The sequence below is a fragment of the Chiloscyllium plagiosum genome, unplaced genomic scaffold (assembly GCF_037043375.1).
Source record: "Chiloscyllium plagiosum isolate Xiang-an unplaced genomic scaffold, Cpla_swu_hap1 HiC_scaffold_23, whole genome shotgun sequence".
Taxonomy (NCBI): domain Eukaryota; kingdom Metazoa; phylum Chordata; class Chondrichthyes; order Orectolobiformes; family Hemiscylliidae; genus Chiloscyllium; species Chiloscyllium plagiosum.
Window position 1 is genome coordinate 61052973 of NW_028270161.1, and position 23437 is coordinate 61076409.

General features: G+C 45.6%; 1 protein-coding gene across 1 annotated transcript in view; it reads left to right on the forward strand.

The window, feature by feature from the left end:
* Positions 1–679: 679 nt before the first annotated feature.
* Positions 680–23437, forward strand: part of nuak1b (NUAK family, SNF1-like kinase, 1b) — an 88203-nt gene continuing 65445 nt past the window's right edge. The window contains exon 1 of the mRNA XM_043713269.2: positions 680–841. Coding sequence (XP_043569204.2) covers positions 692–841 — 150 coding nt within the window. The 5' untranslated portion in view covers positions 680–691. The remainder of the gene's footprint in view (positions 842–23437) is intronic.

Genomic DNA, 23437 nt, shown 5'->3' on the forward strand with positions numbered 1-23437 from the left:
TTGGTCCATATCTCCCCATGTACCTATCTAAATGTTTCTTAAATGATGAAATTGTACTTGCATCCACCACTACCTCTGGCAGCCCGTTCCGCATGTTGGCCGCACTCCGTGTGAAGAAAAATGCCCCTCTGGACCCTTCTTTTTTCTCTTCCCTCTCACCTTAAACTTAGTTAAAAACCACAGAACACCAGGTTAGAGTCCAACTGGTTTATTTGGAGGCACTAGCTTTCGGAGCACTGCTCCTCCAACAGGTGGTTGTGTAACCTTGTGTTGAGCGATTTTTAACTTTGTACACCCCAGTCCAACATCAGCATTTCCCATTCATGACCTTAAACTTATGCCCTGTAGTTTCAGACTCCCCTACCATGTGGAAAAGCTGTCAGAATAAGATGATGGAATAAAACACACTACGTATTCCCACGTATTGGGAGATTCACTCCACATTATGCCTTGATTCTGGCCCTCCTCATTCCTCACTAACTCCGTTCCTCAGCCCGGCCAACCCTTATTCCCTTTCTCCCTCTTCCCATTCCTCACTGTCCTTCCACATATACTCACTCCTCCTCCCGGTCCAGCCCTTCCACATTTATCCCTCCTCCTGAGCCGGAGTCTCCGCCCCGCTCTGCCGTCAGGGCCGAGCCCGGGCTGAGGGAGGCTCGGTGCCGGGGTGAGTGTCCCCGCTCCCCCCGGGATGGAGCCCGAGCCCGAGCCCGAGCCCCCCGCGGTGCGGAGACATCAGCATCAACACAACCTGAAACACCGGTACGTGCTGGGGCGGACCCTGGGCAGGGGCACGTACGGCCGGGTCAAGTCGGCTACCGAGCGGCTCACCGGCAGGACGGTAAGGAAATACCGGCAATTGGGAATTACATAGCGAGTGGAGAGACTAGGAATAATGGGAGACTGGGATTAGTTCAGGGAATGAAGAGACAGTAGCGAGGGGTCTGAAGAGACTGGGAGAAACAAGGAGACTGGGAATAATACAGGGAAGGGCGTGCCTGGGAATAACACAGGGACCTGGGAAAATTATACACGGGATTTGTAAACTGGAATGGAACGGGAAAGATTAGTAACAACTCAAGGTATGGGAAAATCTGAATATTACTGAGGATGGGATAGATTGGAAATACCAAAGGGACTGGGAAGCTAGGAATATTAATGGTACTGGGAATGTTACAGCCACCATTGTCTGGGAATAGCAGAGAGGTTGGGAACGATTCAAAATATTTCAGGAAATGGGAGAAACTAGGAATGTTGCAGTATCCTGGAACCTTGGGACAATGTATGGAATGAAAGAGATTGGGAATGTCATGCCTAAAAGCAGAGACTGAGAATAATAGAGGGGCTGGAAGAAACTAAGAATTTCAGACAGAAACTGGCAATATCATAGGGACTGAGAATATCACCGAGAATGGAAGACATTGGGGAAAATCTGTAAACTGGAATTAAATGGAGACTAGGAAAATGAGAGGGTCACAATGACCAAAACCTAAGATTTAATTTGATTTGATTTGATTTATTATTGTCACGTGGACTAAAGTACAGTGAAAAGTAGTGTTTTATGTGCTAAGCAGATAAATTGTACCTTACATAAGTACATTAGGAAAACGGAACAGAATACAGAGTATATATTACAGCTACAGAGAAGATGCAGAGAAAGATCAATTCTAATATGAGAGGTCCATTCATAAGTCTGATAGCAGCAGGGAAGAAGCTGTTTTTGAATCTCTTGGTACCTGTTTTAAAACTTTTGTATCTTCTGCCCGGTGGAAGAGAGTAAACCCAGGGTGGGAGGGGTCTTTGATGTTAGCTGCTTTCCTGAGGCAGCAGAAAGTGTAGCCAGAGGCGGTGGAAGAACGACTGATCATGATGGACTGGGCTGCATTCAGAACTCGCTGTCATTTCTTGCAGTCTTGGCAGAGCAGTTACCATTCCAAGCTGTGTTGCATCAGGATTAGATTTTTTCTATGGTACATCTATAAATATTGATAGGAGTCATTGTGGACATGCCGAATTTCTTTAGCTTTCTGAGGACGTAGAGGCATTGGAGTGCCTTCCTCACTGTCGTGTCAATGTGGATGGACCAGCACAGATTGTTGGTGATATTTTACTTCCATGAGCATGAAGTTGTCAACCACCTCCACCTCAGCACCGTTGATACAGACAGGGACATGCCCTCCACTCTGCTTCCTGATGTTGATGACCAGCTCCTTTGTTTTGCTGACATTGAGGGAGAGATCGTTGTCTTTACTCTATGCTAGTAAGTTGTCCTTTCCTGTATTCTGTCTTGTCATTGTTCGAGATCTGACCCACTACAATGTTGTCATCAGCAAATTTGTAAATGGAGTTGGTGCAGAATTCAGTCATGCAGTCGAGGGTGTTGAGGATTATTGTGGAGGAAGTGTTGTCACCTGCCCTGACTGATTGCGGTCTGTGAGTCAGGAAGTCGAGGATCCAGTTGCAGAGGGGTGAACAGAGTCCTAGGATTCGGAGTTCGGAGATGGGTTTTGTTGGAATTATGGTTTTGAAAGCGGACCTAAAGTCAATAAATAAGAGTCTGATGTTATCCAGATGTTCATAGAATTGTAGAATCCCTTTAGTGCGAAAGCAGACTATTTGGCCCATCAGGTCCACACCAACCCTCCCATCAGCATCCCACCCAGACCCCCCCCTACCTAGCCAGCACATCCCTGGATGTTATGGGCAATTTAGCATGGCCAGTCAACCTAACCTGTACATCTTTGCACTGTGGGAGGAAACCAGAACATCTAGAGGAAGGCCATGCAGTCACTATGAGAATGTGTAAACTCCACACAGTCACCTGAGGATGGAATCAAACCCAGTCCCTGGTGCTGTGAGGCAGCAGTGCTAACCACTGAGCCTCCCTGTTGCCCTGTTCCAGGGATGAGTGTAGAGCAAAAGAGATGGTATCTGCCGTGGACCTGTTGTAGCCATAGCCAAATTGTCGCAGATCAACTAACCTCTCAAAGCATTTCACAATGATGGATGTCAGAGCTACCAGGCGGTTGTCATTAAGGCATGTTGCCTTATTTTTCTTTGCTACCGGAATAATAATAGTCTTCTTGAAATAGGAGGGAACCTCACATCTTGGTAGGGAGAGGTTAAAGATGTCTGCAAGTACTCCCCCAGTTGGTCTGCTTAGCACCTGAGTGCATGGCCAGGGACTCCATCTGGGCCAGTTGCTTTCCGTGGGTTCTTCCTCAAGAAGGTTGGTCTGACGTCTGTAGCGGTGACTGTGGGCAGGTGACGTCATTTCACTGACATTCTACTCAAAATGAGCATAAAATGCATTTAGCTCATCCAGAAGGAATACATGGTTGTCAGCCATTCTACTCAACATCGCTTTGTAGCCTGTAAGCCTTGCCACAGTCTGTGTGGTTAGTCTAGGACTCTAGTTTAGTCTGGTATTGTCTCTTGCAATCCCTTGCAAATATTGTACCTAGATTTCAGGGTTACGTGACTTGAACGCCTCAGACTTCAGTAGGGAGTGAATCTTCTGGTTCATCTATGGTTTCCAGTTGGGGAACACGGATTAACTTCTTTGGCATGTATTTACTGATGAAGTCAGTGACGGTAGTAGCATATTCATTTAGGTTGACCGCAGAGTTCTTGAAAATGGACCAGTTGTACAACTCCCTGTACCAGATATCACAGGTACTATAAAACTGTGTATCAGAGAGCTGGGAAACTGGGAATATCACAGGGAATGAGAGAAGTTGGGAATGACCCAGGGACCAGGAGACTGGGGTAACATACTGGAGTTTTGATCTATGTAAAGAGGTTGAGACTGAAGGAAGTGCATAGTTCCCAGTGGATATTCAGCACAGTGCAGAAGACTGGATATAATTATAAAATTCACAAGCATCATGCAAATGGGTGACTGTTTTAAAAATGAAAAATGATGAGCCAAATGGCAACTTTCTGTGCCCTGGCAAATCTGAGTGTGGATGTGTCAGTGCACCCAGAGTACTCAATCCCGCTGCCAGTGCACACAATAAATACCTAGTCAGAGTGCCATTACACAAAGTGAGTGCCCTCTCCTACAGCCTGTAGCCTCTCAGTGCTAGTGCATGGCATTGATTTCTAATCACAGTACCAGTGCAGACAGTGTGTCCACTCCCAAAGCTACACAGAATATGGAGGCATGAGGCACAAATTGACTGAGCTCGATTGGGAAAGTATACTAAAAGGCATGACCGTACATAGGCAATGGACAGTCTTTAAAGAGCTATTACATGACTTACAACCAGGAATTCCTTTAACATGCAAAAACTCAAAAAGACAGTCAACTATCGCTGACGAAGGAAGTTAAAGATTTTATAAGATTAAAAGAAAAAGCTTCTGAAATTATTTGAAATAATAAATCTGCGGATCAGGATGTTTTAAGTATGCTGTATAGCAAAGGACGATTAGGGAAAGGAAAGTAGAAGATGAATGGAATCTAGCAAAAAAAAAGCAATGGACTAAAGCTTGTACTGGCACTGAATAAAGAAATGGCAGAGAAACTAAATTTGTGTCTGTTTATATTGAGAAAGAAACAAGACATCTTCCAGAACTAGGTATCTAAAAGGCTATGGAAAACGAGGAGCTGAAGGAAACTAATATTAGTAGGAAGATTGTACTGGAGAAATTAATGGAGCTGAAAGTTAATAAATCCCCAGGACCTGATATTTTATATCCCAGAGTGCTGAAGGGGCTGGTTTTAAAGATTGTCGATGTATTAATGAGCATTTTTCCAAACTCCTTACATTCTGAAATTATTACCATGGATTGGAAGGTAGCCAATGTCACCCTACCCTACTATTTAACATTTTCAGACTGAGTGGGGTAGAATCAGTGCTTAGACCCCAGCTGTTCACAAAATATATCAATCATTTTGAGGTGGGAATCAAAGGTAGCGTTTCCAAATTTGCAGATAGTGCAAAGCTAGGCAGGAATGGGAATTGTGAGAAAGATACAAGCTTCAAGAGAATATGGACAGGCTTCTTGAATGGGTAAGAACATGTGTTACGACAAGGGATAAACTCCTCTGCTAATTTAAACCTGACACTTAGAGGAGCTGACCTCGTGCCGTAATCTGTTAAATCTCGAGAGGCAAAGAACTATCCCAGATTTCCCTATTTAAAGTAAAAATTAACAAATTTATTCTTTAAGTCCAACAGAGAACAGTAGAACCACTATTTATGATTCCTTTCTCTTAAACCTATCTTTTATCTCCCACTCTTCAATATTGGTCTGATTTAAAAAAAAATTAAGATTTACAACAAAAAAAAGACATTTCAAAACCAGTCAGCTTTGTCATTTCTCTTTTGTGATCTTTCTAGGTTGTCCTCAGTGTTCTGCAGCACAAAGTTCTTATGGACAGGTACCTTTGGAGAGTTATTCAGCTAACAGTCTATGCTTGTTGGTTTTCTTGGCAGTTCTCCCTCTAACTGTTCAAAATATCCAGTTTTATACCTCAAAATATCACATCATTTCATTGGATTGATGTATTCAAAACACTAAATTCAAATTCAATTGGATTTTTGTGCGTGGAGCATAATTTAAACTGCATGGCTGAATTTGAATTTGTTTTTGTTCCATGGCAACACAAAACCAGCGATTTGTTTCAACCAAGTGTTTTTACCTTGTTCAGGACACTCTGTGCTTTCAGTTAGTCCTTACTATTTTCCTCCTTCTCTTAAAGATACAGTACACCTTTGTAACACATGGCAGATGGAATATACCATACATACTAAAGTTATAGTTGATTTCTTCTAAAGGGAAACCCCTATTTTCAGCCAAAAAAATCTGGAATTTTCCATATATCTCATGTAAAAGTTGACCCTAGTTCTTCACAGATAACAGATCAATATTTGTGAACCAGTCTGCTGGCCATCCTGCTCCCCTATGGACATCCAGTCCACCAGCCCTCATATTCTGTTTTGGGTTTCCAGAATTACTATAATTCGGTGTGTATTTTTTTTTCTTTATTCATTTAGAGATTAGTAAGGCTTCTGCTAATGATACTGTATGAATTTTGACAGGCATGAATTTCAGCCCCTCAAAATTAGCATCCGCATAACAGTCGACTCCATAAAGTTAACCTTAAAAAGTAGTCCAAAAAAGTTTGACTATTACTTAAATATATATGGTAATGTGGATAAATTTGAGTTTGTCACCTAGGTAGGAGATTTAGAAAGTATTAAGGGGCTTGGGTACCCTTGTCAGTAAGTCACTGAAGTTTAAGTTTAAGGTACAGCAAGCTATTAGGAAGGTTATGGAATGTTAGCCCGTAGTACAATAGGATCTGAGTATAGGTGTGTGGCACAGTGGTTTGCACTGCTGCCTCACAGCGCCAGAGACCCAGGTTCAATTCCCGCCTCAGGTGACTGACTGTGTGGAGTTTGCACATTCTCTCAGTGTCTGCGTGGGTTTCCTCCGGGTGCTCCGGTTTCCTCCCACAAATGTGCAGGTCAGGTGAATTGGCCATACTAAATTGCCCATAGTGTTAGGTGAAGGGGTAAATGTAGGGGAATGAGTCCGGGTGGGTTGTTCTTCGGAGGGTCGGTGTGGACTTGTTGGGCCGAAGGGCCTGTTTTCACACTGTAAGTAATCTAAAGTATTGCTTCAATTGTAAAGGAGCTTGGTTAGACTACACCTAGAGTATCCAGTGCAGTTTTGATCATCTTATTTGAGGAAGTAGTGCAACAAATGTTCACCAGACTTGTTCCTGGGATGATGGAACCTCCTGTGAAGAGAGATTCTACAAACTGGGCATGTATTCTCTACAGTTTGAAGAATGAGGGGTGATCTCAGTGAAGCTTACAAAATACTTAAAGGGATAGACAGGATAAATGCAGGTAAGATGTTTCCAGTGGTCAGGGAGTCCAGAACCAGGAGCACAATTTAAAAATGAAAAGGGATTAGATTACATTACATTACAGTGTGGAAACAGGCCCTTTGGCCCAACAAGTCCACACCGACCCGCTGAAGTGCAACCCACCCATACCCCTACATTTACCCCTTACCTAACACTACGGGCAATTTAGCATGCCACTTAGGATGTCACTTAGATCTGAGGTACAAAGAACAATGAAAGTTACAGCACAGGAACAGGCCCTTCAGCCCTCCAAGCCTGAGCCAATCCAGATCCTCGATCTAAATTTGTTGCCTATTTTCCAAGCATCTGTATCCCTCTGTCCGTGCCAATTCCTGTATCTGTCTATATACATCTTAAATGACACTATCGTGCCCGCTTCTACCACCTACACTGGCAATGCATTCCAGACACCCACGACCCTCTGCGTAAAGAATTTTTCACGTATATCTCCCCTGTCACTTTGAACTTGTGACCTCTAGGAATCGATTCCACCAACTCCCCCTAAACTCTGGGGGAGAAAGCTTCTTGCTATCTACCCTGTCTATACCTCTCATGATTTTATAGACCTCAATCAGGTCCCCCTTCAACCGCCTTCTTTCCAATGAAAATAATCCTAATCTATTTAGCCTCTCTTCATAGCTGGTGCCCTCCGTACCAGGCAACATCCTCCTCTACACCCTCTCCAAAGCATCCACACCCTTTTGATAATGTGCTGACCAGAACTGTACGCAGTATTCCAAATGTGGCCAAACCAAAGTCTAATACAACTGTAACATGATCTGCTAATTCTTGTACTCAATACCCTGTCCGATGAAGGAAAGCATGCCATATGCCTTCTTGACCACTATTGACCTGCATTGCTACTTTCAGGGTACGATGGACCTGAACACTCACATCTCTCTGTGCATCAATTTTCCCCAGGGGTTTTCCATTTACTGTACAGTTTGCTCTTGAATTGCATCTTCCAAAATACATCACCTCGCATTTGCCCAGATTGAACTCCATCTGCCATTTCTCTGCCCAACTCTCCAATCTATCTACATTCTGCTGCATTCTCTGACAGTCCCCTTCACTATCTGCTACTCCACCAATCTTAGTGTCATCTGCAAACTTGCTAATCAGACCACATATACCTTCCTCTGGATCATTTATGTATATCACAAACAATAGTGGTCCCAGCACAGATCCCTGTGGAATACCACTGGTCACAGGTTTCCATTTTGAAAAATTCCTTTCTACTACTACTCTGTCTCCTGCTGCCCAGCCAGTTCTCCATCCATCTAGCTAGTACACCCTAGACCTCATGCAACTTCATTTTCTCCATCAGCCTACCATGGGGAACCTTATCAAACACCTTACTGAAGTCCATGTATATGACATCTACAGCCCTTCCCTCATCAATCAATTTTGTCACTTCCTCAAAGAATTCTATTAAGTTGGTAAAGTGGGCACGAAAGTGGGCATGATAGCTTAGTGGTTAGCACCACTGCCTCACAGCGCCAGGGACACTGGTTCGAGTCCAATCTCGGGCAAATGTCTGTGTGGAGTTTGCAGATTGTCCCTCCGGGTGCTCTGGTTTCCTCCCACAATCCAAAGATGTGCAGGTCAGGTGAATTGGCCATGTTAAATTTGCCATAGAGTTCAGGGATGTGTAGGTTAGGTGCATTAGTCAGGGGTAAACATAGGGTCTGGGTGGGTTACACTTGAGAGGGTTGATGTGGTCTTATTGGGCCAAAGGGCCTGTTGCCACACTATAGGGATTCTATTCTATAAAATATTGTGTCGTCGATAAGCCCATTTTCTTCCAAATGGAAATAGATCCAATCCCTCAGTATCTTCTCCAGCAGCTTCCCTACCACTGACTTCAGGCTCACTGGTTGTAGTTTCTTGGAATATCCCTGCTACCCTTCTTCAACAAGGGGACACATTAGCAATTCTCCAGTCTGCTGGGACCTCCCAATTTTCAAGGATGCTGCAAAGGTATATGTTAAAGTCCCGGCTATTTCCTCTCTCGCTTCCCTCAGTAACCTGGGATAGATCCCATCCGATCCTGGGGACTTGTCCACCTTAATGCCTTTTAGAATACAAACGCTTCCTCCCTCCCTATGCCGAGAGTAATCAAAGATCTATCCCTAACCTCAACATCCATCATGTCCCTCTCCTCAGTGAATACCGATGCAAAGTACTCATTAAGAATCTCACCCACTTTCACTGACTTCACGTATACCTTTCCTGTTCTGTCATTGAGTGGGCCAATCCTTTCTCTAGTTACCCTCTTGCTCCTTATATATAAATAAAAGGCATTGGGATTTTCCTTAACTCTGTTTGCTAAAGATACCTCATGGGTATGCTGTTTTGGAAAATGTAGGGGGTGATGGATTCTCAGGGGAACGGAGCATGAACGTAGCATGAAGTTTCTGGTGTTGAGACTGGCTCTGATGCAACGAGGGGTATGTTGGCTTCCAAGAGATCAATTGTGTTAGGGGATTCTGTAGTCCGAGGTACAGACAAACGTTTCTGTGGCCAGCAGAGAAAAAGCAGAATGGTGTCTTGTTTCCCTGGTGCCAGGATCAAGGATGTCTCGGAGAGGGTGCAGAATGTTCTCACGGGGGGAGAGGGGCCAGCAGGAGGTCATTGTCTACATTGGAACCAACGACATAGGAAGGGAAAAGGTTGAGACTCTGAAGGGAGATTACAGAGAGTTAGGCAGAAATTTAAAAAGGAGGTCCTCAAGGGTAGTAATATCTGGATTACTCCCAGTGCTACGAGCTAGTGAGGGCAGGAATAGGAGGATAGAGCAGATGAATGCATGGCTGAGGAGCTGGTTTATGGGAGAAGGATTCACATTTTTGGATCATTGGAATCTCTTTTGGGGTAGAAGTGACCTGTACAAGAAGGACAGATTGCTCCTAATTGGAAGGGGACTAATACACTGGCAGGGAAATTTGCTAGAATTGCTTGGGAGGATTTAAACTAGTAAAATGGGGAGGGGGGTAGACCCAGGTAGATAATGAGGAAAGAGATCGATCTGAGACAGGTACAGCTGAGAACAGAAGCGAGTCAAACAGTCAGGGCAGGCAGGGACAAGGTAGATCTAACAAATTGAACTGCATTTATTTCAATGCAAGGGGCCTAACAGGGAAGGCATTGCTATGATAACTCGGGGCATGGTTAGGAACATGGGCCTGGGATATCATAGCAATTACGGAAACATGGCTCAGGACTGGCAGCTTAACGTTCCAGGATACAAATGCTACAGGAAGGATAGAAAGGGAGGCAAGAGAGGAGGGGGAGTGGCATTTTTGATAAGGGATAGCATTACAGCTGTGTTGAGGGAGGATATTCCCGGAAATACATCCAGGGAAGTTATTTGGGTGGAACTGAGAAATAAGAAAGGGATGATAACCTTATTGGGATTGTATTATAGACCCCCTAATAGTCAGAGGGAAATTGAGAAACAAACTTGTAAGGAGATTTCAGCTATCTGTCAGAACAATATGGTGGTTATGGTAGGGGATTTTAACTCTCCAAACATCGACTGGGACTGCCATAGTGTTGACGGTTTAGATGGAGAGGAATTTGTGAAGTGTGTACAAGAAAATTTTCTGATTCAGTATGTGAATGTACCTACTAGAGAAGGTGCAAAACTTGACCTATTCTTGGGAAATAAGGCAGGGCAAGTGACTGAGGTGTCAGTGGGGGAGAACTTTGGGGTCAGCGACTATAATTCTATTTGTTTCAAAATCATGATGGAAAAGGATAGACCAGATCTAAAAGTTGAAGTTCTAAATTGGAGAAAGGCCAATTTTGAGGGTATTGGACAAGAACTTTCGAAAGCTGATTGGAGGCAGATGTTTGCAGGTAAACAGACGGCTAGAAAATGGGAAGCCTTCAGAAATGAGATAACAAGAATCCAGAGAAAGTATATTCCTGTCAGGGTGAAAGGGAAGGCTGGTAGGTATAGGGAATGCTGGATGACTAAAGAAACTGAGGGTTTGGTTAAGAAAACGAAGGAAGCATATGTCAGATATAGACAGGATAGATCAAGTGAATCCTTAGAAGAGTATAAAGGAAGTAGGAGTATACTTAAGAGGGAAATCAGGAGACCAAAATGTGCACTATATAGGACAAACAGGAAGACAGCTAACGATCCGCATCCATGAACATTAACTAGCCACGAAACGCCACGACCAGCTATCCCTAGTAGCCACACACGCAGACGACAAGCAACATGAATTCGACTGGGACAACACTACCATTATAGGGCAAGCCAAACAAAGAACAGCCAGGGAATTCCTAGAAGCATGGCACTCCTCCACAAACTCCATCAACAAACACATCGACCTGGACCCAATATACCGGCGAGAAAGTGAGGTCTGCAGATGCTGGAGATCAAAGTTGAAACTTTATTGCTGGAACAGCACAGCAGGTCAGGCAGCATCCAGGGAACAGGAGATTCGACGTTTCGGGCCACTACAGTGGACAGCTGAAACTGACAACCGGAAGCGGCAGGGACAGGCCACTATAAGTGCCGGAGGAAACACCATAGAAGCGCTTCACAGGAGGCTCCCAAGCACTGAGAATGTCACCTAGACAGGGGACGAAACGTTTGCAACAAAAATTTCCAGCTCGGTTTTTACAACTATATTAAGGTCAAAAGGGTAACTAGGGAGTGAATAGGGTCCCTCAAAGATCAGCTAGGAGAAAGTCCTTGCAGGTCCTTGGACTCCTTCATCGCCAGACCATAGCAACATGATGGCTGGAGGAAGAGTGCCTCATCTTCCGCCTAGGAACCCTCCAACCACAAGGGATGAACTAAGATTTCTCCAGTTTCCTCATTTCCCCTCCCCCCACCTTGTCTCAGTCCCAACCCTCGAACTCAGCATCACCTTCCTAACCTGCAATCTTCTTCCTGACCTCTCTGCCCCCATCCCCACTCCGGCCTATCACCCTCACCTTAACCTCCTTCCACCTATCGCATTTCCAATGCCCCTCCCCCAAGACCCTCCTCCCTACCTTTTACCTTAGCCTGCTTAGCACACTTTCCTCATTCCTGAAGAAGGGTTCATGCCCAAAACGTTGATTCTCCTGCTCCTTGGATGCTGCCAGACCTGCTGCACTTTTCCAGCAACACATTTTCACCCCTCAAAGATCAGCAAGGTGGCCTTTATGTGGAGCCACAGAAAATGGGGGAGATACTAAATGAATATTTTGCATCAGTATTTACTGTGGAAAAGGATATGGAAGATATAGACTGGAGGGAAATAGATGGTGACATCTTGCAAAGTGTCCAGATTACAGAGGAGGAAGTGCTGGATGCCTTGAAACGGTTAAAGGTGGATAAATCCCCAGGACCTGATCAGGTGTACCCGAGGGAACTCTGTGGGAAGCTAGAAAAGTGATTGCTGGGCCTCTTGCTGAGATATTTGTATCATCGATAGTCACAGGTGAGGTGCCGGAAGACTGGAGATTGGCAAATGTGGTGCCACTGTTTAAAAAGGGCGGTAAAGACAAGCCAGGGAACTATAGACCGGTGAGCATGACCTCGGTGGTGGGCTAGTTGTTGGAGGGAATCCTGAGGGACAGGATGTACATGTATTTGGAAAGGCAAGGACTGATTCGGGATAGCCAACATGGCTTTGTGCGTGGGAAATCATGTCTCACAAACTTGATTGAGTTTTTTTGAAGAAGTAACAAAGAAGATTGATGAGGGCAGAGCAGTAGATGTGATCTATATGGACTTCAGTAATGCGTTTGACAAGAAACTGATTAGCAAGGTGTTTTAAAAAATTCTCAAGGTCAAGGACCAGGCTCGCAGGAAAGTAGTCTGACACAGAACAAACAGCCAAGAGGCGAGTCTGCTAGAATATAAGTGTTTTATTCCCCGCAGCGTCGCCACAACCAGGTCTCGTACTTACAACGGGTCTGGTTTATACTCACTCTACGTGTTACCGGAACTGGGAGCCGTCAGTTCTCGTAGAGCGGTTGCCAACAACCCACCCTCGGCGGTTAAACGCAACCCCGGAGCAGACTCTACCGAACTGGAGACTTTTCCAGCTGATATACTCTTTTCCAGATATAAACATTCATGTGAACAGCAGAGCAAGGCTAAAAAACACATTCCATTCTGGTTACATACAGATAAGAAGATTCACACGGGAAGGTGTATAATAAGATTCACACGGGACTAAGCGACACCTTCCATTTTCGGTTAGATTCACACATGTATTGGGACACAATTTTAACCCTTTCACCACATTCCACTGCTTGGCCCAATACATGTGTTGCATTATGATTCACACATGTATTGGGACATAATTTTACACCACATTCCACTGCTTGGCCCAATACATGTGTTACATTATGCCCATATGTATTCTTTCTAACAAGCGCCTACGTACACGCCAAATATACAAGCAAGTCAGGACATTACAGCATGTTAAAATCACCAGGACCGCTACCAGGATCGACAAGGGTGGGAACAGGAATGTCCCCGCAGTGGAGGACATACCACTCAATATGTCCCACCAATGATGAGCTGACTCCACGTCCACTACACGGGCAGCATGTACTACCTCCTGTCCATGTATAAAGGTAGACACCGTAACCTTGGTGACATTGGTTTGATGCTTTCGTAATATCTGCTTAAGCTCCTCGGATCGGTCCAATGCTCGCTTAAACCGATCCAGGGAAATGTTCCAAGGATTCATCAGCACTTTCCACTGCACCTTGGTAAAGTGGCGAGCACTGCTATAAGTGGTCAACAGATAGGTCTGATTCTGCCAGTGCCACTGATAGACATTTGAGAGGCATCCCGATAGGATGTGGATTATTGGTAGCCACACAGAGCGTGTGTGGCCCAATCTGCCACATCATGTCCCTTGGAGTTTCAACAGTCCATTCGCACAGGGCCGTTCCCTTAGTCAAGCAAGGGTCCCGATACCTGTCCATCAGTAGGCAAGTTTTCCCCTGATCAGTCTGTTCACAAGCGGACAGATCATAGGCAATATTGGTATCTGGGCTAAACCACTGTCCCCTTGTCTTCAGAAAATAATATCCAGAAGATGTAATCACTGGTAATACATAATATCGACAGTAACAGTGTGGGTTACATTCATGGTAACAAAGTATCCGTTACACATAGTTGCGTTACACCATGGATGGGTTATCATCCACAATTTCTCAGATACATTCCATATTCCCCTCCACGCTTGTACATTGGGGGATGTTACCACACGCAAAAAGCGTTCTTTCTGTATTTGAGCATGCAACATTTGAATATGACAGGCAGTCCAATTTAACTGAGCCGTAATGTTCTCAAACAGTTCCTGAGTGGCACCCCAGACATCCAGTTCCCATTGCAGAGATCGTATCATTATTTCAGCTGTCTCTCCTTGAGTCATCATTACGGATGGCATCCACCTTCCAATAGTATGTAGTCCTTGTGAGGTGGCCTGTCCCGTGTTAGATAATTTAGTACGGGTTACCTCAGAGTCAATAGCATTTGAGATACCCATGACAGTTCCTGCACCTCCCAGTAGAGTGTCATACCATGCACGCCGCCTCCTCTTATGTTGGCATTCTGGGATAGCCGGCAGCCGCACCTGCCAGTGAACATCAGTGTGCAGTACTGCCTGGGCCATCTGCTGACAAGTTGACATAATGGGAGCCAACTGTGTGCGGTGCGCGTCAGAGACGTTAGGGCGCACCAAGATCAGCCATAACATTCGAATCCGGTTTTGAATAACTGTTCCATTGCTGATCCAGATGTCCTCATCTCCAGTCGTGATGTTCCATCGTGTCCCGTTTGAGCTTTCACATTCACGAGTGGTTATATTCCAATGACACATATTCACCGTTGCATTCAACATCAATGTACAGTTAGGGGTTATCAAAGTTACATTTCTCCCCTTATAACATCGTACACAAGTATACATTTGACAATCACTCGTGAGATCTAAAATTGTACACCATTGATTTGCCGCGCACTTAAAATCATCTTGCTGTCGTTCCTCACTACTAATTTTCCAACCTACATTTTGTTTCGATAAGGGTACCAACGACTGAGCTGGCACACTCCTCCAGACTGATTCCCCAGGATACATAATGGTGACCAGACTGTCTTTTCCTTGGGCTATGATCTCTGCCGGTTTGGGGGGACCAGTTGTCTGGCGTACCCATACCTTGGCACCCTGAGTGTCAGTAGACCCAAATCCCCCCGTCCCACGCTCAGTAACCTTAACGGGAGCTCCCGTCTCTTCCACCATTGTAAGGTTACATGGCTTAATGACCAATTGCGCTATTCTGTCCCCCTTCTGTATCACGTAAGGTTCAGCAGTGATGTTGACCAGGACCACCCCCAACTCCCCTTGGTAGTCCGCGTCAATTACGCCTGCCATCACATCAATCCCCTTTAGTGACAATCCCGATCGCGGGAGGATATGCCCATAGGTCCCAGGGGGACAAATCAATCCTAATCCGGTCTTAATCACCGTAGGTTTTTGTTGGACCAAAGTCTGTGTAGTTAACGCTCGTAAGTCCAGTCCAGCCGACATGACTACCATATGCACTGCTTTTAATTCTGCCCACTGACTACTTTTTCCCTCCCCTAATTCTTCTAGGGTAGTGCCTTGTTTTGGGTTAAAGGCGGCAGCTTTCCATCTACGCTGTCCCGCTTTCCATTGGGCTGACCCATCTACGAACCAAGCCGTGGCTTGTTCATCCGGGGTCAGTTCATCATACCGTTTTCCCATCTTAACGGGTGATTCCTTGTATTCAATCACCTCAAACCGTTTTTCCCCTTCCTCAGGGGCCTCCGCCACTTGCTCATGTAGGACTGACACTCCTTTCTGTCCAGTCCGCACTCCCTCCGACACATACCATTTCCATTTAATGATGCTGCTCTCTTGGGCAGTTCCTATTCGGTGGGTAGTGGGGTCACTAAGTACCCACGGAAGAATAGGGATAGCTGTTCTCATGATCACTTCATGTCCAATGGTCAGGGCTTCGGTTTCCACCAAGCCCCAGTAGCATGCTAATAACTGTTTCTCAAAGGGGGTATACCGTTCCCCTGCCGGGGGTAATCTTCGGGACCAAAATCCCAATGGCTTACGGGTTCTTCCCTGTTTTTGCCATAAGCTCCAATTGGCATAATCCCCCTGTGCTGAGACTTGCAGTTCTACAGGTCCTGACTGTACCTTTCCCAAGGATACAGCTTGCTGTATCGCTTGCTTGGCCATTTCAAATGCAGTTTGATGGACCTCCGTCCATCCGAACGCTGCCTTTTTCCTCGTAACTCGATACAAAGGTTTTAAAATTTGTCCTAAATGGGGAATATGCTGTCTCCAGAATCCGAATAACCCAATAAATTGCTGCACGTCCTTCTGGGTGTGAGGGACGGCAAAGACCTGAATCTTATTTTTAGCTTTCGCAGTGATTTCCCTTTCCCCCTTGTTCCACACGATTCCTAAGAATTTTACCGTTTGTGAGGGACCCTGGATTTTGGCTGGGTTGATCTCCCACCCATATCCTCGCATATGTTGAACCAGTTGGTCCAGCAATTCCTGAACCTGCTTCTGACTTGTCCCCTGTATCATCATATCGTCAATATAGTGCGAGATCATCACTTCATCAGGCACTTTAAAGGCAGCCAAGTGTTCTGCAACTATCCGGTGGCAGATAGTAGGGCTATGCAGATATCCTTGGGGCAATCGCGTGAACGTGAATTGTCTACCCTCCCAAGTGAATGCGAACTGTTCCTGCCTATCTTCGGGAATAGGAATTGTGAAGAAGGCATTAGCCAAATCAATTACTCCGTACCACACCCCTGGATGATGTTGGATTCGTCCTATAATAGTGACGGCATCCGGGACCGCTGCCGTCAAGGCCGGAGTGTGTTTTAAAAAATTCTCAAGGTCAGGTTCGTAGGAGAGTAGTCTGACACAGAACAAACGACCAAGAGGCGAGTCTGCTAGAATATGGGCATTTTATTCCCCGCAGCGTCGCCACAACCAGGTCTCATACAACGGGTCTGGCTTATACTCACTCTGCATGTTACCGGAACTGGGAGCCGTCAGTTCTCGTAGAGCGGTTGCCAACAACCCACGCTCGGCGGTTAAACGTAACCCCGGAGCAGACTCACCGAACTGGAGACTTTTCCAGCTGATATACTCTTTTCCAGATATAAACATTCATGTGAACAGCAGAGCAAGGCTAAAAAACACATTCCATTCTGGTTACATACAGATAAGAAGATTCACACGGGGAGGTGTGTAATAAGATTCACACGGGACTAAGCAACACCTCCATTCCGGTTAGATTCACACATGTATTGGGACATAATTTTTAACCGTTTCACCACAGAGTGTGACGGTTTAGTTGCCGATAATCTGCCGTCATCCGCCATGACCCATCGGCTTTATGTACGGGCCATAAGGGGTTATTCCACGCCGTGGTGCATGTCCTAAGCACTCCCGCTTCCAAATAATCCTTAATTGTGGCGGATATTTCTTTATGTCCGCCGGGAATCCTATACTGTCTAAGACTTATTACGCGATCGGCGATCGGGATGGGGAAGGGGTCCATTTTAACCTTTCCCACTAACACCGTCCTACAGCGCAAAGCCATTTTCGTGATTCCAAATTCAAACTTCCCTTGTTGGAGGTGAAGTGTTAAACCGGCCAGAATGTCCATTCCCAGGATCCATTCTCTAACTGGTGTAATGATAATTGAATAAGTTTTAATGGGCATTGTACCTATCTTTAGGGGCAATTGTACTGTTTTTCCTTCAATCAGATTACCTCCCAGCCCAACCAGCGTGCCTGGGGTTCCTTTAAACTTATGGGGCGTCCCATAGATTAAGGTGGCCTCCGCCCCTGTGTCCACTAGAGCCATAACGGTTTGGACGGATTTGCGAATGTCGTCTGCTGACCATTGGCTCGTTCGTGGGCAAACCCTTGGGGCTTGGCCCGATTCCTATTGTTCCTCCCATTCATCTTCCCTAGACAGCACTGGGTAAAGACGTTTGCCTCGCCCTTCTTTGTTCTTGCCTTTCTTACTAGGTTTCCGGCCACGCCTATCCACTTTATAACACTCTCGGAGGGGAGGCCGTACCTCCTCCTCCTCCTCGTCCTCCGAGGATTCCCACCGCTGGGAAGTGGAAGTTCTACCCCTTCGAGGCTCATTAACAACCGGACCCCGTGTCTGACATTTTTGTGTTAGTAATTCCACTAGGTCTTCCATAGTGGGTCGGGACTCCGTCTCTACCCGGGACACCTTCAGTCCCTTTCGTCTGCATAAGTCTTTTAATTCCGGTGTAGGTAGGCCATCAATCTCCGATGCTGGGACCTGCGCCCGTATCAAAGCTTGCCACAAAGCACGCCGTGAGGGGCCTTGGTTACTTCCTTGATTAGGGTTTACTTTTCCCCCTGCCCGAGCCTCAGGGCGACGCCCCTCCGTGCCCCCCTGAGAAGCACGGGTTGTGGGTCCCCAATCCCCCAAACCACCCATTTCCCTCATCATACTACGGGCATCTCCTAGGGTTTCTCCCCGTCCACTCAACATTATGGTTAATAACAGTGGTTTATAATGGGGGGGGGCAGTCTTCACTAGGTGGTCTCTAGTCTGTCTACTAACATTTGTGTTATCTACCTCGTCCAGCACTCCCAGCAACAGGGCATCCCGCACACACAAACGGGTTAGCCTCTGAACCCCTTCCTTAATTGTTGTCCAAGTTCCTTCCAAGGGGGGCCAATCGGACGGGAAGGGATACTGTTCGGCCACTGCCCTGGCATACATCCCAAATAAGGTCCCCATACTGCGATCTATTACCATATCCTTGGCTTGTCTGCGGTACCCCAGGTCTATGGCAGCATCCTTTGCTAATCCACCAAACTTGGGAGCATCCTGATAGTCTACCTGCACTTGTTGCCCCCCTTCCTCGAGGAGCCGAATTAGCCATAGCTCTAACGGCTCCCCAGGATTACGTCGGGTTTTCTGGGTGATAAACAGCACCTCATCGGTAGTGAAGTCTTCCGTTAATTCAGAGAATTCTGCAGGAGGCTGAGCCCGCGGTAATTCATGCATAATTGCCTCCCCTTGTTCATTCCGTATAGGGTTTCCTTCCTCATCTAACATTACCTCCCGTTGCACTGGGAGACGTCTCTGAACCTGCTTTCTCCTAACCACTGGTTTAGCTTGGAGTACGGGTGGGTCCTCTTCGTACTGATCATCTGAATCTCCCCAAATGTTCCCATCCCAATGATCGATATCCCACCGATCCCCGTTATTTAACTGGGCTACAAACGCCCGTACTTGTACTGGGTCCGGGGTTCGAGGGACCTTCCTTTTCTCTTTCCGTTTCTTAGCAGACAGATACATAATAGTTCGTCCTGCTAGTTCAGTTAATGCTGTCAATTCAGTTTTTAACTTCATAATTTCCTGCCTCAACATAGAGGCATCTCCCGAACTGAGTCCCTGCTCATGTTTCAGGAGGGCTAATTCTGCTTCAGCTTTTTGGCGCTTGTCTGACTGTTGTCTACAAGCCGCCGCACAGGCCCACATCCTCCGCTGTACCCCAGGCAAGGGGTTCTTCGGCAGGACTGGGATCCTCTCAAGGGTGGACAGCAGCGACCCTGGGGTTCCTACGCCCTCGGCCTCCCAGTTCTCCGGTCGCCCCCCACCATTTCTCAAACAAACTGCCACGCCATGCCACGGTCCATGCCATCCCAGGACGGTCGGGACCTCCACAGTTTGTTCCTCTGGTTTCTTAGCCTTTTTCCAAAACATTGTTCTGTATCAAAATCTTTCCTCAATTGCGATTGATCCTGCCGGCTACGCCAAAATGTTTTAAAAAATTCTCAAGGTCAAGGACCAGGCTCGCAGGAAAGTAGTCTGACACAGAACAAACAGCCAAGAGGCGAGTCTGCTAGAATATAAGTGTTTTATTCCCCGCAGCGTCGCCACAACCAGGTCTCGTACTTACAACGGGTCTGGTTTATACTCACTCTACGTGTTACCGGAACTGGGAGCCATCAGTTCTCGTAGAGCGGTTGCCAACAACCCACGCTCGGCGGTTAAACGCAACCCCGGAGCAGACTCTACCGAACTGGAGACTTTTCCAGCTGATATACTCTTTTCCAGATATAAACATTCATGTGAACAGCAGAGCAAGGCTAAAAAACACATTCCATTCTGGTTACATACAGATAAGAAGATTCACACGGGAAGGTGTATAATAAGATTCACACGGGACTAAGCGACACCTTCCATTTTCGGTTAGATTCACACATGTATTGGGACACATTTTTAACCCTTTCACCACACAAGGTTAGATCACATGGAATACAGGGAGAACTAACCACTTGGATACACAACTGGCTCAAAGGTAGAAGTCAGAGGGTGGTGGTGGAGGGTTGTTTTTCAGACTGGAGGCCTATGACCAGTGGAGTGCCACAAAGGATCAGTGCTGGGCCCTCTACTTTTTGTCATTTATATAAATGATTTGGATGCGAGCATAAGAGGTACAGTTAATAAGTTTGCAGATGACACCAAAATTGGAGGTGTATGGCCAGCGAAGAAGGTTACCTCAGATTACAACATGATCTGGACCAGATGGGCCAATGGGCTGAGAAGTGGCAGATGGAGTTTAATTCAGATAAATGCGAGGTGCTGCATTTTGGGAAAGCAAATCTTAGCAGGACTTATACACTTAATGGTAAGGTTCTCGGGAGTGTTGCTGAACAAAGAGACCTTGGAGTGCAGGTTCATAGCTCCTTGAAAGTGGAGTCGCAGGTAGATAGGATAGTGAAGAAGGCGTTGGGTATGCTTTCCTTTATTGGTCAGAGTACTGAGTACAGGAGTTGGGAGGTCAAGTTGCGGCTACAGGACATTGGTTAGGCCACTGTTGGAATATTACGTGCAATTCTAGTCTCCTTCCTACTGGAAAGATGTTGTGAAACTTGAAAGGGTTCAGAAAAGATTTACAAGAATGTTGCCAGGGTTGGAGGATCTGACCTACAGGGAGAGGTTGAACAGGCTGGGGCTGTTTTCCCTGGAGCGTCAGAGGCTGAGGGGTGACCTTATAGAGGTTTACAAAATTATGAGGGACATAGATAGGATAAATAGACAAAGTCTTTTCCCTGGGGTCAGGGAGTCCAGAACTAGAGGGCATAGGTTTAGGGTGAGAGGGGAAAGATATAAAAGAGACCTAATGGGCAACCTTTTCACGCAGAGGGTGGTACGTGTATGGAATGAGCTGCCAGAGGATGTGGTGGAGGCTGGTACAATTGCAATATTCAAGAGGCATTTGGATGGGTATATGAATAGGAAGGGTTTGGAGGGATATGGGCTGGGTGCTGGCAGGTTGGGCTGGGATATCTGGTCAGCATGGACGGGTTGGACTGAAGGGTCTGTTTCTATGCTGTACCTCTCTATGACTCTATAACTCCTTTTAGCCCTCTTAATTCCTCATTTCAGGTTGGTCCTACATTCCCGATATTCTTCCAAAGCTTCATCTGTCTTCAATTGCCTGTGCCTTATGTACGCTTCCTTTTTCCTCTTAGCTAGTCTCTCAATTTCACCTGTCATCCATGGTTCCCTAATCTTGCCATTTCTAGCCCTTATTTTCACAGAAACAGGTCTGTCCTGCACTCTAATCAACCTTTCTTTAAAAGCTTCCCACATATCAAATGTGGATTTCCCTTCAAACAGTTGCTCGCAATTCACTTGCCCCAGCTCCTGCTGAATTTTGGTATAGTTGATCTTCCCCCAATTTAGCACTGTTCCTTTAGGGTCAGTCTTGACTTTGTCCATGTATATTCTAAAACTTATGGAATTATGATCGCTATTCCCAAAATAATTCCCCACTGAAACTTCAACCACCTGGCCAGGCTCATTCTCCAACACCAGGTCCAGTGTGGCCCCTTCAACAAAGGGTCAGTTAGACTCGAAACGTCACCTCTTTTCTCTCCTTACAGATGCTGCCAGACTTGCTGAGATTTTCCAGCATTTTCTCTTTTGGCCCCTTCATGAGTTGGATTACTTACATACCGCTCAAGAAAACCCTCCTGGATGGTCCTTCCAAATTCTGCTCTATTCAATCCTCTAACACTAAGTGAATCCCCAGTCAATGTTGGGAAAATTAAAACTCCTATCATCACCACCCTGTTGCTCTTACATATTTCCGTAATCTGTTTACATTTTTGTATCTCTATCTCACTTTCGCTGTTGAGAGGCCTGTAATACAGCCCTAACATTGTTACCACACCCTTCCAATTTCTGAGCTCTGCCCATATTGCCTCACTGCTCGAGTCCTCCATAGTGCCCTCCTTCAGCAGAGCTGTGATATCCTCTCTGACCAGTAATGCAACTCCTCCATCCCTTTTACCTCCCTCTGTATTCCACCTGAAGCATCGATATCCTGGGACATTTAGTTGCCAATTTAGGGCAACTAAATCAACAAAGTCTCAGTAATAGCAATAACATCATACTCCCAGGGACTAATCCAAGTCCTAAGTTCATCTGCTTTACTTACTACACTTCCTGCATTAAAACAAATGGACCTAAGACCATCAGTCCCTTTGCGTTCATCATCTGCTCTCTGCCTACTCTTCCCCTTAGTCACACTGACTTCATTATCTAGTTCCTTACAGGCTGTAGTTACTACCTCCTTCCTGTACACGAACCTCCTCATTTGGTTCCCATCCCCCTGCCACATTAGTTTAAACCCTCCCCAACAGCACATGTTTAGTTAGTTTAAGCCTGCCCCAAAAGATGTGTATAATTTGTTTTATTCAAAAGACTATGAACTTTTGAAATTTTTTACTGTAGAGGGCTGTGAAAGTATCTCTGAGTATGTTTTAGGTCAATATTAATAGATTTCTGATTACCAATAGTAATAGCGTGGCTAAAAGGCATTGAAGTGATGGATCAGCCATGATAGTATTTCATGGTGCAGAATGCTCAATGGCTGAATGGCCTACTCCTGTTCCTGTTAATTATGATGACGACAAAATGTGAACATTTTCAGGAAACTCTGTCAGGTTTGTAGGTGTCCTTTAGAACCTTGGAAGTCTGCCATTTTACTTGGTTTGCTGTCTAATTTGACTCCAAGCTCTTGTACTTGGAAGTAAATGAACAAGTCACTTGGTCATATCGAAATATAACAATGGGCTGCAGATGTTGAAGAAGCTTGCAGAACCTTCATTACAGTCTTATCTGGGACTGCGTTCCTTGAGTGCAGATTATGGTTTAAGAAATTGTTGTGGTTCTGGTTAGTTAAATAATCAGAAAGAGTGTGATCTGACAATCCTGACAAGGGAGAAGAGGTTGGTGCTTACAATCTGGAAGGCCAGTAGTCAGTTAAACCATGGGATAAACATCTCCTGCATGGAAACCCAGTGGCAGCTGGGTTTGGGTTATTTGAAGATACTGATTTTAATTTGATTTGATTTATTATTATCAAGTGTGCCGAGATACAGTGAAAAGTACTGTTTTCTGTGCCAACCAAACAAATCAGACATTACATAGGAATATAGTGCTACACCCACCGAGAAG